Source organism: Pseudorasbora parva, chromosome 7, assembly GCF_024679245.1.
Source record: "Pseudorasbora parva isolate DD20220531a chromosome 7, ASM2467924v1, whole genome shotgun sequence".
Classification (NCBI taxonomy): Eukaryota; Metazoa; Chordata; class Actinopteri; order Cypriniformes; family Gobionidae; genus Pseudorasbora; species Pseudorasbora parva.
The window spans coordinates 16,379,307-16,394,449 of record NC_090178.1 but is presented as its reverse complement, the minus strand read 5'-3'; the positions used below and the strand labels follow the sequence as shown (position 1 = coordinate 16,394,449).

At 39.7% G+C, this 15,143-nt stretch overlaps 1 protein-coding gene across 2 annotated transcripts in view; it reads left to right on the top strand.

Annotated features, from left to right (window-relative positions):
- Positions 1 to 13,526, top strand: part of plekhf2 (pleckstrin homology domain containing, family F (with FYVE domain) member 2) — a 45,989-nt gene extending 32,463 nt beyond the window's left edge. For both annotated transcript variants that reach the window (XM_067448310.1, XM_067448311.1), the window contains exon 2: positions 11,029 to 13,526. In XM_067448310.1, the coding sequence (XP_067304411.1) occupies positions 11,040 to 11,762 (723 nt within the window). In that variant the 5' untranslated portion in view covers positions 11,029 to 11,039 and the 3' untranslated portion in view covers positions 11,763 to 13,526. The remainder of the gene's footprint in view (positions 1 to 11,028) is intronic.
- The last annotated feature ends 1,617 nt before the right edge of the window (positions 13,527 to 15,143 follow it).

The window sequence follows — 15,143 nt, the reverse complement described above, 5'->3', positions numbered from 1 at the left end:
TACTGTTATTTTGGTGAAAAAAAGAGTGTGCTTTTAATGTTAATATAATAGAACATAAAACAAAAAATAGGAATGACCTTAAATTTATTGAGGTAACAAACATCACATTTACTTTTTAGGACAAATATGATATTTGACATAACACTGCACTTCAAGTACTTCAAATATTAATGGTTATTAGCTTTAAACTTTCCGGTAAAATAAATTATAATAGTTTATATAAGTTAAAATGAAAGTGCTCCAGTAGCTTTTTCTTTCAAGTAATTTTTTTTAAAAAGAACTATAAAAAAAAATCATAAGAATCATCTTTTACATACAGTACTATTAAGTAAAACATTTAAAGCTGACAATTAACATTAAAAAATAACACATTTCACCATGAAATCATGTAGTGAATTGTTCTGTGTGTTTAACAATCACCATTATGATAATCAGAGCTGTGAAAAATAAAAATACACGAAAACACAACACTGCTTGAAGTTTTTTTCCCCAACTTCAAAGGCCCCTTTAAATGATTAAAACTAGATGCTTAATTTTAACTTTAAGGTTACTTATCATGTAAACTACCCAAATACAGCATGTTAAATGCATGTTTGGAACAGAGGGGAAAACGGTCGCATTTGCAGCAGATATGCATTGCTGCCTAATGTACCCATTATAAATCAAAGCACGAGATGACAGGGGTCGAGCAGAACACCGGAAAATCTGACAGAATGGACAATATTTGTCTGTCTGTGCAATACACGAGCCGCGGTTCAGGTGCGCGCGCGACCAATGCTGCCTGAGCACAACGAGCGCGCGGCTCCCGCTCTCCATACGCAAAGCTTCTGCGCCGCCTGCGAGTGCAGTGTGGAACCGCCGTTAGCGTCGAGTTTCTTAACTTTTTCGCTGCCGAAAGCAGAACCGTGTAGACCAACTTCGCCATACTTTCATTGTTTTGAAGGGGGAGCTGAAATGACGGGAGGGGTTGTGTCGCGGAGATTTGCTTCCCCCCGTCTGCACTTTCCTCAGACATACGTTCTTAACCCACACGACAGAGAATTTCATTACAAATATGTAAAATTCCGGGGAAATCTGCGTTAACACCAGATTCCGCGTTTATATGCAGATTCCGCGTTAATATGCCAATTCCGCGATTCCGTGATCGCGGAAATTATAGGGCCCTACGCATCAGTCAAAATATGCGTCATGAAGAGGAAAATAACATACGTCGCACTGGACTAAAAGTCGCATTAGGGCAGAAGCAGAGCGGGAGCCGCGCGCGCTGTGCATAACGGAGCAGAAGAAAGAAAGTTTGAAGTGAGAAACTTGTGAATGACTAGAGAAAAGCAGACGTTACTTTAACTGTAATGAAGAAAACAAAAAAGCTAATCGCGGACTGAACGCAAGATGGCCAGAGCTGAAGGGACGAGTCCACAGATGCTTGAACTAGAGGTCTTCACGGGTCCAAAAATTCGCACCCGAACCCGAAAAGACCCGCAATGTTCAACACAGACCCGACCCGGACCCGTCTATTATTTTAAAAACTGGACCCGGACCCGTGCAGATCCGAAAAATGCCAAAAATATATTATCCGGAACCGACATGGACCCGTCTATTATTTGATAGCTGGAACCGAACCCGCCGGGAAGACACAGACGCGACTGGACCCAATTGTCTCATATTACACAATATAACGTTACTGCTGTTAACAAGTTAATGAACAAGCTGCGAAAAATAACTTTGTCTCAGTCAGCCTACCTAACGATATAGCCGTTGTCTCCCTTGTACCTTGATTGTGATGTTTTACAATATTCCTCATTAATTGTTCCAAGCATGCTTAATTCACTCATTTCAGCTGTAAAAGTCAATTTTATTTAACAGTGACGGATTTATGAGTTAATTCGCATAATAACTTTGACTGTTTGCCCTTTTGAACTAATAACTATTGCTCGTTTAGTGCCATGGCCGCTTGCGTTACCATTATTTATTTGCCATAATCTCTCTGAGTCTGACTAGCAGAACTTTAAGATTAAACAAGACGGTTCATTCATATTATTTTTAAAGTCATTACAGTCACTGCGGTCTGCGGAAGCTCGGGTTGCCATAGAAACATGACACGCGCTTGAGACTGCACTCACGCGTCAGCTGGAGCAACCTGAAATATGAGCCAATTTGAGCCATACACAATTTGAGCATCACAGAAAACATTTATGTGACAGTTCACCTGAGGTCTTTTTGCTGATTTGAAATATATTCTTGAGTACATTATTACCGCGCGCATGCATTAAATCTGCCCGCTTTCTAAAAGGCTGAGAGAGCGCGCGCGCGAGAGAGAGAGAGCGCTTGTGTTTTTGTTGTTGTGTATTTCTAAACCTCATTTCCCGGCTCACACTTTTCTTATCCTAATTTAGCAATTTGTAAGTTACACAAAACACACAAGCCGCGCTGACTCTCACGGCCAGGTGTTCTCCGAGTCCGATTGACGTATTACATAGGCTACAACATTAACAGACCCGGAACCGAAGTAATAGATTAGGACCCGACCCGGACCCGGCTGACCATTTAAAAAATAGACCCGGACCCGTACGGGTCCCGGGTCGGATCCCGGGTCCACGGGTCTCGGGTGCCCCGTGAAGACCTCTAGCTTGAACTCTGCCGGGAGAGGCTCAGCCGCGCGAGTCAAACGCTGTGTCTGTGTGAATCATTCTCGGCTGCATATTTTACTAACGTTACATGCTCTAATCGTGCAGGCGCCCTCGCGGCCACTCGCATTACTCGTGAACTGGAGCGCCTCTCATCCTAATTTAACAAAACTCAGCGTACGCCTCGCAGACATGAAATGGATCTTAAAGGGTCATGAAACCCCAAAACACTTTTTTTGAGATGTAAACAGATATGTATAGGCTGCACATCATTGAAAACACTAAGGGTACTCATTAATGGTATTCATATGTGAAAATAGTTATTTTTGCATTTTTAGAGCGATTTCTGTCTTCCGGTTTGAAAAGCTTAGTCGGAGCAACGTCACAAATGCTGACGTTGGCACGGCCTTTTCGGTCCATGTATGGGCTGCTGGGCACATGCTGACGTCGACCGCTCCGAGCGATTCTCGATATATATTCATGACATAAAGCTCATTCAATCCAATCACTGCACTGTAGTTTGCATACAAGATAATTCAGTTAATATGCATGAGACAGTCACTTCGTCAGCTTGTCTTCCATCATTATTGTAGAGATATGTTAGGGAAGTTTTAGAAGCAGCGTGCGGAAAAGTCACGGAGGAAAGCTAGGCGTTGTGCTGATACGAAGTAACGTAAAGGGCGCCGAGCGAGCTGTAACCGGCGCCGTCTGTGGAAGCCTTTGCTACAAAGGCTCGGTAAAGTAAAATTCACCTGAGGAATCGCACGCCGAACCTCCAAGCGTTGACTATTTAATTTTTGTCAGGAGTGCAAATTAACCCATCTGTAATCTGTTGGATAATGAACAAAAGCCACGTCCTCTCCGTTTTATTTGTGGTCACAGCCATGCACTAAACCGCATGTGTTCGGGCTCTTAGTGAAACAGTGTGCTGCATATTTGGACAGATATAGATTTAGCTGCCGAGTGACCGCGCGGATCGTCACGGCAACCCAGCGCGCGCCGCTCTGTGCTTCAGATGCGCGGTCGAGACTATAGCCTCAAACCCCTTCGCTTTTACCCCGATCTAGGTTTACACATCTCTATCGCATCGCATGTTGGGTGGTTCACGTTCTCTTATCACGTCGGCGCGTTGTTCATCTTGCCAAACAGCGTGCATATTTGGACAAATATAGTTTTATCACGTTTGCAAAATATTTTGTCATGCAGAATAACATTTATTTTCATTTTTTACTACTGAAATCACGATTTACTACTGAATATTTAAGTTTAATTTGCAGCAGTTCGCACGGCAGTTGAGGAGATACGAGCAACTCCAAACTTGGGCTGAGCGATGAAACGATAACGATAATTATCACAATATAATTTTCCTCGATAAAACAATAACAACAGTTCGATGAATTCTCTATATAATGCTTACGAGCTATTCGCAATGCTGCGCATGCGTATTGCAGACCGATCTTCTGGGTGCTGCGTGCTCTGTTGTTTACAGTCAGTGGCTGACAGGCTTGGAGGATCGGAGTGAAGTGGAGCGAGAAAAATGAGCGATAGTGATAAATTCAGCGCTCAACCAGCCCGGAGGACACCGATATTGTTGAAAAGTTAGTTCGCTCAACTTTAGTTGTTTGGAGATATTTTGGCGATCCCATCTGACATAAAACAGAGCGACGTGCGTGGACTGCTTATCATAGGTTCAACACACGGAATTTAATTATTAAATTATCGTGCTTCTTCGAAGTTCTTCCATATAACATTCAGCCCAACACAGCGGTAAATCTACATTAACTACATTCACGCACAGGCTTACCTTGTTAGTTGTGGTGGGTGACTTACAACAAGCTAACTTTACCAAACTATTATCAAAGTTTATAAGTTGCACAACATAAATACAATGTTTAGGCATTTTTGTTATTTATATTACTATTATTTTGGTTTAGTGGTTGTTGGTTTAGTTTTAGATTGAAGTATGTTCTCCTTTTTAAAGTAATTTGAAATGGATTTTTGTATATGTCAATTGTATGCATTAAATTGTTTAGTTTCACAGTTAATGTATGCAATTTCAGCAATAATTTCTAAAAAGAAAATAAATTAGATGTTAATTTTATGATACCCGTCTTAGTTTCTCTTATATATTCCTCATTAATACAGGAGAAGTCATTATTATCCGATTAATCGATCGAAAAACTGCTAGATTAATCGTTTACAAAAATAATCGGTTTTTAATTTAATCGGTTTATTCTTATAGGGCATCAATAGCTGGAGAGGCAGGACGAGATGAGCAGCGGGGGAGATGATGCCTGTATTGGAAGCGAGAAAAAAAAAAAAAAGATAGTTTCAGACATTGACAGTATTACATTTATTTTGCGGAGATACATTTATGTGCCCAAGTGCAAGTGAAATCATTTTGATAAATCACGATTTACTAACAGTGTGTGTGTTCTCCAGGTCATGCTTACCAGGTTGTTTATTAAAGCTGAAATGTGCTCTGATTTTGCATCTCGCCTTCCTCTGCCATTGCATGCTACCGCAACAAAGCTTGTACGTGACAAATAACATTATACGTGATGTCAGTAACATCATAATCGGTTATGGTCTATTACTGAACCGATATCTGCGGTTCAGATATAATCGTCTTCGTCTGCGTTGCAATGCATAGAAGAAATTATTAATTTCGACACCCCTATGATCCGCAGCAGGAGTCAGATTTCATTCATCATGAGAGCGAGGAGTTAACTGAGATGATCGTGGAAGATTTGGTTTCAAAATGAAATGTAAAAGAGTTTTACCACTGTACTGTTTTGTTGTGTTTTTCATTAACAATAATAATAGGCTAAAGAGGGTAGGGGTGGGCGATATCTCGATATTTAAAATATATCGAGATATTTTTTCAACTCGATATGGATTTGGACATATCGTATATATCGATATATTGTTTATATTTAATTCTGATTCCGCCACTTTGCTTGTTTGCCTTCCCTGTGCTGTGCTCGCTCCCGGTCGCGCGTCTCCCGCCTCATTGCTTTTGTTCCCCCTCCCCTCGCGTGTCGTCTCAGTGCACACGGCGGCGTCCGCAACCAGGTGAGGATTAGTTATCATGTTGAGAAGCGCGCGCGTTGTTCAGGACTCAGTTAAGAGACCATGTTTTCCTTCTAACACAACTGCTTGCTAAAATTTATAAAGAAATATTTATGTTCATCATAGTTCAAATCGCACGTTTCACCCACAGTCAGGTGATTGACACTATTGGTGCGAGACGCACTCTCAGTCGCAATCATGCCAGTTTATGATCTGTGTCTAACTGATCGCATGGTTTTCGGTTAAAATGTCAAAATGATCGCATATCATTTGAAAACATTTAAAAAGTATTGCAATATCCTTACTATGATTATTTTGTCAGCTTTATCACGGGATTATGATGAACAGGTCTATTCACGTTTTAACCAAGAGGGAAAAACACGACATCCCGGGTGTCCTGAGACACGCGGTGCTCTTCTGTCAGTTGTACTGTATCATATTATCATATAGCCTACCTTCTGACATTCATATTTCGTTCTGTAACTGGAAAAGAAGTGAAATTCAGCTCATGTGTAGCCTACATGATCCGCATGATGAGTTTGAATTTGGTCAAACTCATGACAAACATCACTGTTTGAATTTTGATAAAAATTTAACAGGAAATGGTGTTATGACAAAATCAGTTTATTTATATCTCAGTCATGCCCCCATCTTTCTGCAAAATGCTTACTGTTTTACTGTTAAGTGTAAAAAAGGGAGTCTTTGATTCATCTTTTGAAAGCATGAAATAAATGAAAAGAAGGCAATATTATTTATTTTCTTTTACAGTTAAATTATTATTATTTATGTAATCAGGGAGTTTTTTTTTTTTTAAATGTCGCAAAAGCACTTTGTTCCTACATGAACTGACTACCTCTTTGCACTTCAATAAAAAAAGAAAAGAATTTGTGGTATTTGGCATATTTGTTTTTGCTGTAGTTTTTAGGGGGTTATTTTTCCTGTAAAGATATCGAGATATATATCGTATATCGAGATATAGCAAAATATATCGAGATATATTTTTTGCTCCATATCGCCCAGCCCTAAAAGAGGGTAAACTGATGAATTTTTTATGAATCAAGTAAATTTACTAAAGGCTACCAGGAAAGCTAGGCAACTAAGTAACTTATTAAATTCATTCACAATGTATGCACATTCCTTATTAATCTTATGCCTAATATGATGAAAACGGTACTTTTCCTGTGTGCACACATTGACCGTTAAGAATTACATTACATAAATCATATAAGTTATACATTTTCAATTCAAAATGGCGAAATTAGACAAAAGTTTTTTAATTTGCATCCCTGATTATTTCTGCCGGTTCGTAAAGCATATAAAGGCCCAGTTTCACAGACAGGACTTACACTAAGCCATGATTAGGCCTGTAGTTCAATTAGGGTTAGGGTTAGGGTTAAGTAGCTTTTATAAATGTGCCTTAATAAACATTGCGGGGGTGCATCTTGAGACAAAATAATGGCATTGACATATTATTTTAAGATTGCCAGCCTTGTCTGTGAATCCTGGGGGTAAATGTTTAGTTCAGCTACTTGCATCTCGCCTTTCACACTTTTATGAACTGAAGCAGCACGTTAGCTTCTGTGAACATAAAGCCTGTCTACTTTGATTTGATTAGTCATCTCAAACATTTTGACATTGACGAGCACTATCTGACCACTGAGGCAGCTCGTAAGAAGGTTGTGCAATATCTTCAAGTCAAGGTAATATTAGGCAATAATTTCACAAACTTTACTATAGGCCTATTTCTCTGAAAAAAGACAGAGGTCTGGACCTCGGGGACCTCAATAGCAGCCCTGATTGTAGCGTTCCTCCAGGAAATTGGAATATCCCCCTTTTGGAGAGCCCAGTTGCACACAGTTTGTCCTCAGGCTGTATGTTCTCTCAAGCTTTTGTACCATTGAGATGTGTATCCATCTGTACCTTTTTTTCTTGTAACTGGTGCATTTAAATCTGTTTCTGGAATTCATTTTGTTAAGCTGACATTCTGCTCTTCTGGTAGGTAAAGGCCTGGTTTCACAGACAGGGCTTAGATTAAGCCAGGATTAGACTTTAGTTCAATTAGGACATTTCAGTCGTTTTTTTTTTTTTAAATATGCCGTTGAAAAAAAACATTGCTGGTGTGCATCTTGAGGTGAAATAATGGAGCTATGGATATTTTAAGATATGGCAGTGCACATTGCTTTTAGTTAAGACACCTTAAACATGCATTTTATTCTGGGACTAGATTTAAGCCTTGTCTGTGAAACTGGGCATTAAAGAAATACGATTTTTTTTATATATGCTGTTCATTTTGCATTGTTGGTTGTCGGTCTACACAATTTGTAACACTTTTTTTTATTTTTTATGTGTACTTTAGTCAGAATTATCGTGCTCCTATTCTATACACAAATCCGCCGCGAACTTTATGGGCGCCGCCATCTTGCCTGCCGCCATTACTGCGTGCCTGCGAAGTGCGTGACGGTGTGACACTTGCCGGTGTCCTCTAATGACATTTCAATGAAAGCGGATCCTGCACATTAAATAAAATGTCTGGTGAAAGGGAACATTGGGTAGATGATGTCAGGCATTGGCCAAAACTTACAGAAAGGTAATTTATTGACAACAGGATGTATTAATGTATAAATGCGTCTGCCAAATGTAATGTATAAGACAGCAATAAAACTGAACAATGTCATTGTGAGCTGTGTTGCTAATATTAGGGCCCTGCTTTCCGTGATCATGGAATTGTTTTACACAAACACGTTTTGAGAACATGAAATAACGAACAGTTATGAGGACTTATGCTGCACTTAGAGCAGCGCGCGGCAGTAATGCACGACGCGCTGTAAATGATAACAGAAAATAAATAAAACATACGTGCCTGTTACAAAGGGACTTTAAGTCACAATTACACAAATGTAACTTCGTAGTTTTCTCTATTGTTACTGACATATTATGGTACGAGTCCACTGCCTGAAAACCTCACGACACTGATTCATACGCAGCGGCTGATCTGTGATGTAGGATGCAGTATCTGGCCAATCCATCCCGAACTCATGCCCTGTAGTTTAGGTTCTGACGCTCATCGCATGCCAGATGATTAATAAAATAATCTTATACCTGTAGGAAGATGTATTCTATTGCTACAACTGGTCGTGGCTATTTATTGCAGCTTGTGAACATATGCATGAGCACATCGGTAGGTCACGCAAGTTTACGTGCTGATTTAATAAGGCCATATTTTTTGTAACTGATCATTTCATATATGTCTAACGTTAATTGTGACTAGGTCCGTTTGTAATGGACACGTATGCTTTAATTATTCTCTGTCTTTAAGTGGTTTTCTTTACGTTCATCACAGCGCGCCGTGCATTAACGTTACTGCCGCGCGCTGCTATTTATTTATATATTAATCAATTAATTGTATTATTATTGAAAGTATCAAGATTTACAAACAAATATCGCTGCATAAAATCAACTTCTTCGAATTCGAAATAGGATACAGAAAAGATATAGCCTGATGGAGCAGCTCTTAATATCCTGAATACAAACAGGGGGGAAAATAATAATAGTATGCATTCGTAACAAAAATAAAAATAATTTATAAGGGAAAAAAAGGTAGGCTATTATAACATGACATGAGGGGAGAATCAGTCATTGTTAAGCTATTAACCTCATTTGAGAAGTGTTTTCGTGTACGCACTGCTCTAAGTCCTTAGCAGCGAGGCACGCAGTAATGGCGGCGATGCTTTACTTCCGTGTTTCGCCGGATTTGTGTATTGCGTGCCTTCTGTTTGATGTGCTTTTTCATTGAAGCCTGTGAAGTTTAACAAGAATCACTTGTTCTCAGAATATCCTAAATGGAAATGCTCGCAGGACTTTCTAACATTTACAGATAAGTATATAACCATAAAATGTAAGTTATGAACAGAGGAAATCGTGTGAGGCATTAAACAACACACGTGTAAAAGCACTACACAATGGGCCTCATTCATTAAACTTTCATAAATATATGAGCAAATTCTGAGTAATTTGCGCGTAAAATGGACCTTTACGCTTCGTATACCACGGATTTGTTAGTTAAACGTGTGTATGTTAGTGAATTCCAAACATGCATAAATAGGATGCGCATGCATGCTCATTCATAATTAGCATAATCCCCACCCATGAGTTACAACTGCAAATGACGTGACCAGGGATGCTGTGGACTCTTCTGGACTTCTTTCTCAGGTTTGGCTACAGGATTTTGCATAAATGTTGAAGAGACTAATTGGTCATATGACTAGCAATAAATATTAAATTATCATGTGTCCACCAAAGCATGTTTTAGCCAGCTAAAGACCTGGTTCTCTACTGAAAACGGCCAGCTGGTGGTGCTTGAAAGCGCCTTGCAAGGGCAGCGTTTTTCCAGCTGAGATACTTTGATACAGAATATCCATGGCAGTATGTGTTACTACTAGTATCTCATTTTAAAGAATATTACTGAATTTAGAAATGCAGTAAAAAGCAGTATTAACTTCTCTATTATTGTTGTTCGGTTTGTGTACAAGTGGGATGATTGGTCGGCGTAGTTTTTGTCCCGCCCCTCCTCCACTGTGATTGGACGGCCTGGTAAAAAATGGCAGTGACAAGCGCTGCCTATTGCCCAACGTTAAACAGTACAAACAAAACAAAAAAGATGGGGCAAATCAACTCTTGAAATATTATAATGGTAGGCCTGCCCTACATAGTGCATCAAAATGCAATGTTATCAGTTTGTCTAAATTAGAACACAGAACGTTCAAATTTTTTACGCACCATTTACTCGTGGTAGGGAGCAGATATAAATTTCTTTTGTACCAACTAACATTTTGAAAATACGAACATTTTCGACAAATTTACGTCAGAGCGGTTTTATGAACGATTTACACACAAATTCGTTCTGCTCGTGTTTCATGAATGAGCCCCATTTTGCGTATAAAATATTTAACACATTTGTAATAATATTTGAATTAAGGGTGAAGATGTTAATATTCCTAGGCCAGACTTTTTTTTTTTAGCATATTCTTTACTTAAGAAACTCTCTCGCTTGCTCTCAGCACTTACCAGCCTTAATGTGAAAATGTACTAATGATTTTCTTGGAGGCATTTAATAAAGAAAAGGAATATTAAAAATGTTCACTAGTGGTGTCAGACCTTTGGGCCTCTGTGTGTGTGGGGAATTATTTAAAGTCACAAAGCATCGGTTAAAATTGTATAAACCAAAAGTGTTCTTTCCTTACTGGTATTATCTCTTATGTGTTGAGTCCTTATAATCAGTTTTCGTTCTTGGTCCTGTTATAACCCCTTATATTTCTCTTTTTTTTCTCTTTAGGTGTCTGAAAGATGGTGGACCGCTTGGCAAACAGTGAGGCCAACTCTAAGCGCATCGGATTTGTGGAAGCATGTTTTGGCACTGCAGGTCAACCTCTGGCAATCCCAGGTCGAGTGCTCATCGGAGAGGGTGTTCTCACGAAGCTGTGCCGCAAAAAGCCCAAAGCCCGGCAGTTCTTCCTCTTCAATGACATCCTGGTGTACGGCAACATCGTCATCCTGAAGAAGAAATACAATAAGCAGCACATCATCCCTCTGGAGAGCGTCACCATAGACACAGTGGCGGACGAGGGCGAACTGCGCAATGGCTGGCTCATTAAAACGCCCACCAAATCCTTCGCCGTCTATGCAGCAACAGCCACAGAGAAGTCAGAGTGGATGAGCCACATCAGCAAGTGTGTTTCAGATCTGTTGGAAAAAAGCGGAAAATCTCCCACCGGCGAGCACGCGGCGGTCTGGGTGCCCGACTCGGAGGCGACCGTGTGCATGCGCTGCCAGAAGATGAAATTTACCCCCGTCAACCGACGCCACCACTGCCGGAAATGTGGTTTTGTCGTGTGCGGCCCCTGTTCAGAGAAGAAGTTCCTGCTGCCCAGTCAGTCGTCCAAACCAGTGCGTGTGTGCGAGTTCTGTTACAAGCAGCTCTCCACGGGCGCCACCCTTCCGCCCCACTCGGACAGCCGGCATGGTTCGGAGATGTCGGACGACGACGATGAAGACGACAGCAGTGACTAAGTGTCACTTTTAGGAATACTGACAATTTACAGATCATATCTCGATGTTTTAGTCTCTAATTTTCATTCAGGGTTTGCAAAGGTTCCTGTGGCAATAACACTTACCCAAAACAATTAAAGGCCCTGCACATATGAACAAAACGTTTGATGGGAATGCTCCTGCGTATTCATGAACACTACTTGCTATAGCTTCACATTAAATTCACTCTGATAGACCAGTTTAACCTCTTTTATATAGATGCATTTCTTGGCGATGGTGCTCTTTTATCAACTTTATTTGACCTTGTTTCCTTCCTTTTTGCTCGTTATTCTCTGCTGCTATGCTGCTATCCGCTGGAACAGAGAATGTTGGGTAATGTGATTGCGGGATGTTCCTAGGCTTACACTCCCTCAGGTGAAACCATGTAGTGCATTATAACTAGGTTTTAAACAAGGAGCTGCATTTAATGCTTTGAACAGCTAACCACTAACACACCATGATAGTATGTGTTCGGGTGAAGGTCTTCTGATTCTCACTTTAGTCCGTTTCTAATAATTGCAAATGACAAATCAGATGGATGCTACTAAGCTTGTAAATGTGTATATAATGCTGTGGGGTAGGAAGTCTATCGCATAATTCATCTGACAAGTTCATCACTGCCTCAGTGCCTTATTTATCCTCAGGAAGTAGATCCTGGAAGTGAGAACATATTTAGACTACAGTTTGACTCGGGTTGATTCTTTTACTGTCAGACACCTGCCTTCTTTTGATACCACACCACATGACATATCCTGTTTAGAGGCACACGGGTAACTATTCGGTGACAAAATCTGACTAACATTATGGTCAAAACTAGACCGACAGTTTCAGTTAAGTACAGTCCAAATTATATTAGCTTTTAGACCCATGATTCCAGTATCCTTCATCTGTACTTCACATGTCCTGAACTATGATGGTGTATCTCTCCAGCCCTGACTTCAACTCTATAGCAATATGCACTGCTTGCAGGAATCGCGCTTTCCAAGCCCTTTCTCGTTGGGGTCTTCATGTTAGCGAGGTCACATGTCAGGCCGTGGCAGTCAATCCTTCACGTTTGGAACGGGAATCGAAAGCATTATGGGGAAGTGACAGCCACACAGCCACCTTTTGTTTTTTTTTAATGGCTGTTCAACACGAAAAACTGCACTAACAGCTTTCCAAAGTGGTGTTTTATACAGTGGTATAGTGGTGTCGGACTATTTTGAGAGATGCAGTTGTATATTTCATTAATGATCAGGTTTACAGTCGTTTTTATTTTTTACACGAGTCAAGCTTGTGGGAGAACCAGCTAAATTTTCGGAAGACTGTGTTTCAATACTGAATACTTGATCGCCTGTGAAGACGGCATTTTTTTGTTTGTCAGAATAACAAAACTGACATTGAAAAGGGAACCTAACTATGGCTAAAGATTCCGCTCAGATGCAACGAGATACACTTGAGTGAAAAGTATTTTATTTAATTTTTTTGCTTTTACTCATTTATGTGAGACTTATTTGAGATTTAGAAATAGGTTTACAGTGATTTAGGGTAAATTAATCTTGCTTTTGGAATATAACAGTAGGATAGTTATATACGGCATAATGTTTGATTTAATATACTGTTTAAATCGGTCCAAATTAAACCTGAGATGATTTCCTTGTTTTAATTCTACTTGTATGTTGTAATATTCTAAGATGATTGTTTTGATGCTGCATGTTGTAAACTTTGTACAGTGTTTTTTTTTTTTAATGTGTGTATATATATATATATATATATATACACACACACACATGTACTCTTAGTTGGGTTTGCAGCTGTTTTTCTTTTTCATAGTATTTCCGTGTGGTTCATGTGTGCATTTCCTGAACACCTCTGGATCAGCTACCAGCACTTTACTCTCTGCAAACCACAAGAGAGGGGTGGGGCTTGTGTAGGGTGTGGGCGGGGACTGCACAACTTCACATATCTGGCCTGCAAATTCAAGATCTTAATAATTTTAGAAAACATCAAAGTAGAGGATAAACTGTATTAGCATTTACTTTCCATTTCTTTTCTTTTGCAGTTTCCTGAACATGTAATTTATAATTATCTGTTCTTGAATGCATTTTGGGGATTATTTGTTTTCTTGTACATTTTTGCCATTTTATACTCATTCAAAACTCTGAAAGGGCTGAACTGAATGTAATCCATCATATCATCATTAATTGATACTAATTTTGAGGAAATATATGCATTGCTTAAACTTTTGTGCCTTGTCTTCTGTAATGCTTGCCGGATCCAAGCAACTGCTCAGCATGTGCAGCTACGTTTACTGTCGTAACGGTTCAGATCTGGATTGTGTCCCATATTTCCCAGATTGTGTCACATAGCGTGAATATCTGCTTTGGTTTCAATGGCAGTGACAATGTCTTGGTATGTATGCCTATACCAAAAAAAACACACAACAGCAACAGAGTTTGCAATACAGATGTAGTCTTACCACATAACATGCTGCATGGCGCCTTTTTTCTGTGTTTTATGAGACTGTGTAAAAAACATAGGAAGCTGTGCAGTTTTCACTCCGTGCTTTCCTTTTCCACCGTTCTCAAAATTCAAAGAGGTGTGTAGACCAGCTGGATATTGCAATTTCAGCTCGACTTGCACTTTTTTGGTTTTTATTTTTATTTTTTTGCTGTTCACGCTTCATAAATATAGGATTACAATCGAATATGCACAAAAATCTGAACTAATGTAACCAGAGGTAAGACTTCCTGGGATCAGAACCAGATTGATCACACATGATGTGATTTTTAGCTGTTCGCACTTGGTAAATCTGATCAGATTTCGGTCGGATATGCACAAAAATCTGATTTGGACTGCCTATGTGGTTTAAATCAGATTTGAAAAATCCGATTGCATGGTTTTTTGTTTTCTTTTTTTACTGTCAGACTTTTAAAAACCCATCTGGGTATGCAAAAATTCAGTTTTTGCTACCAGTTTGAACAGGACCTTGCACAGGGAAATTGTGTCAACTTTTATGTGGTAATCCATGCCACGTTATGTCACAAAGTAGATAAAGGGATTACAACATTCCATGTCACTGGTGTTAAAGGTGCACTATGTAGTATTTTTGCAGTAAAATATCCAAAAACCACTAGGCCGACGTTATATATTTTGTTCAGTTGAGTATTTACAATATCCCAAATGTTTCCAACTATTTGTAAATTGTGAGAAAATTGCTATTTTAACTAAGGACCGGGACGTTTCAGCATAGCGTCTGAGGAAGTCGCCTGTCAATGGCATAATATCTGCGTTATCCTGTTTTATTTGGCAGAAACGCTTTACTCTTAGCAGTGTGAACATGTCACAGCAGCACCGAGTGAACGCACAGAGTAACGTCATAAC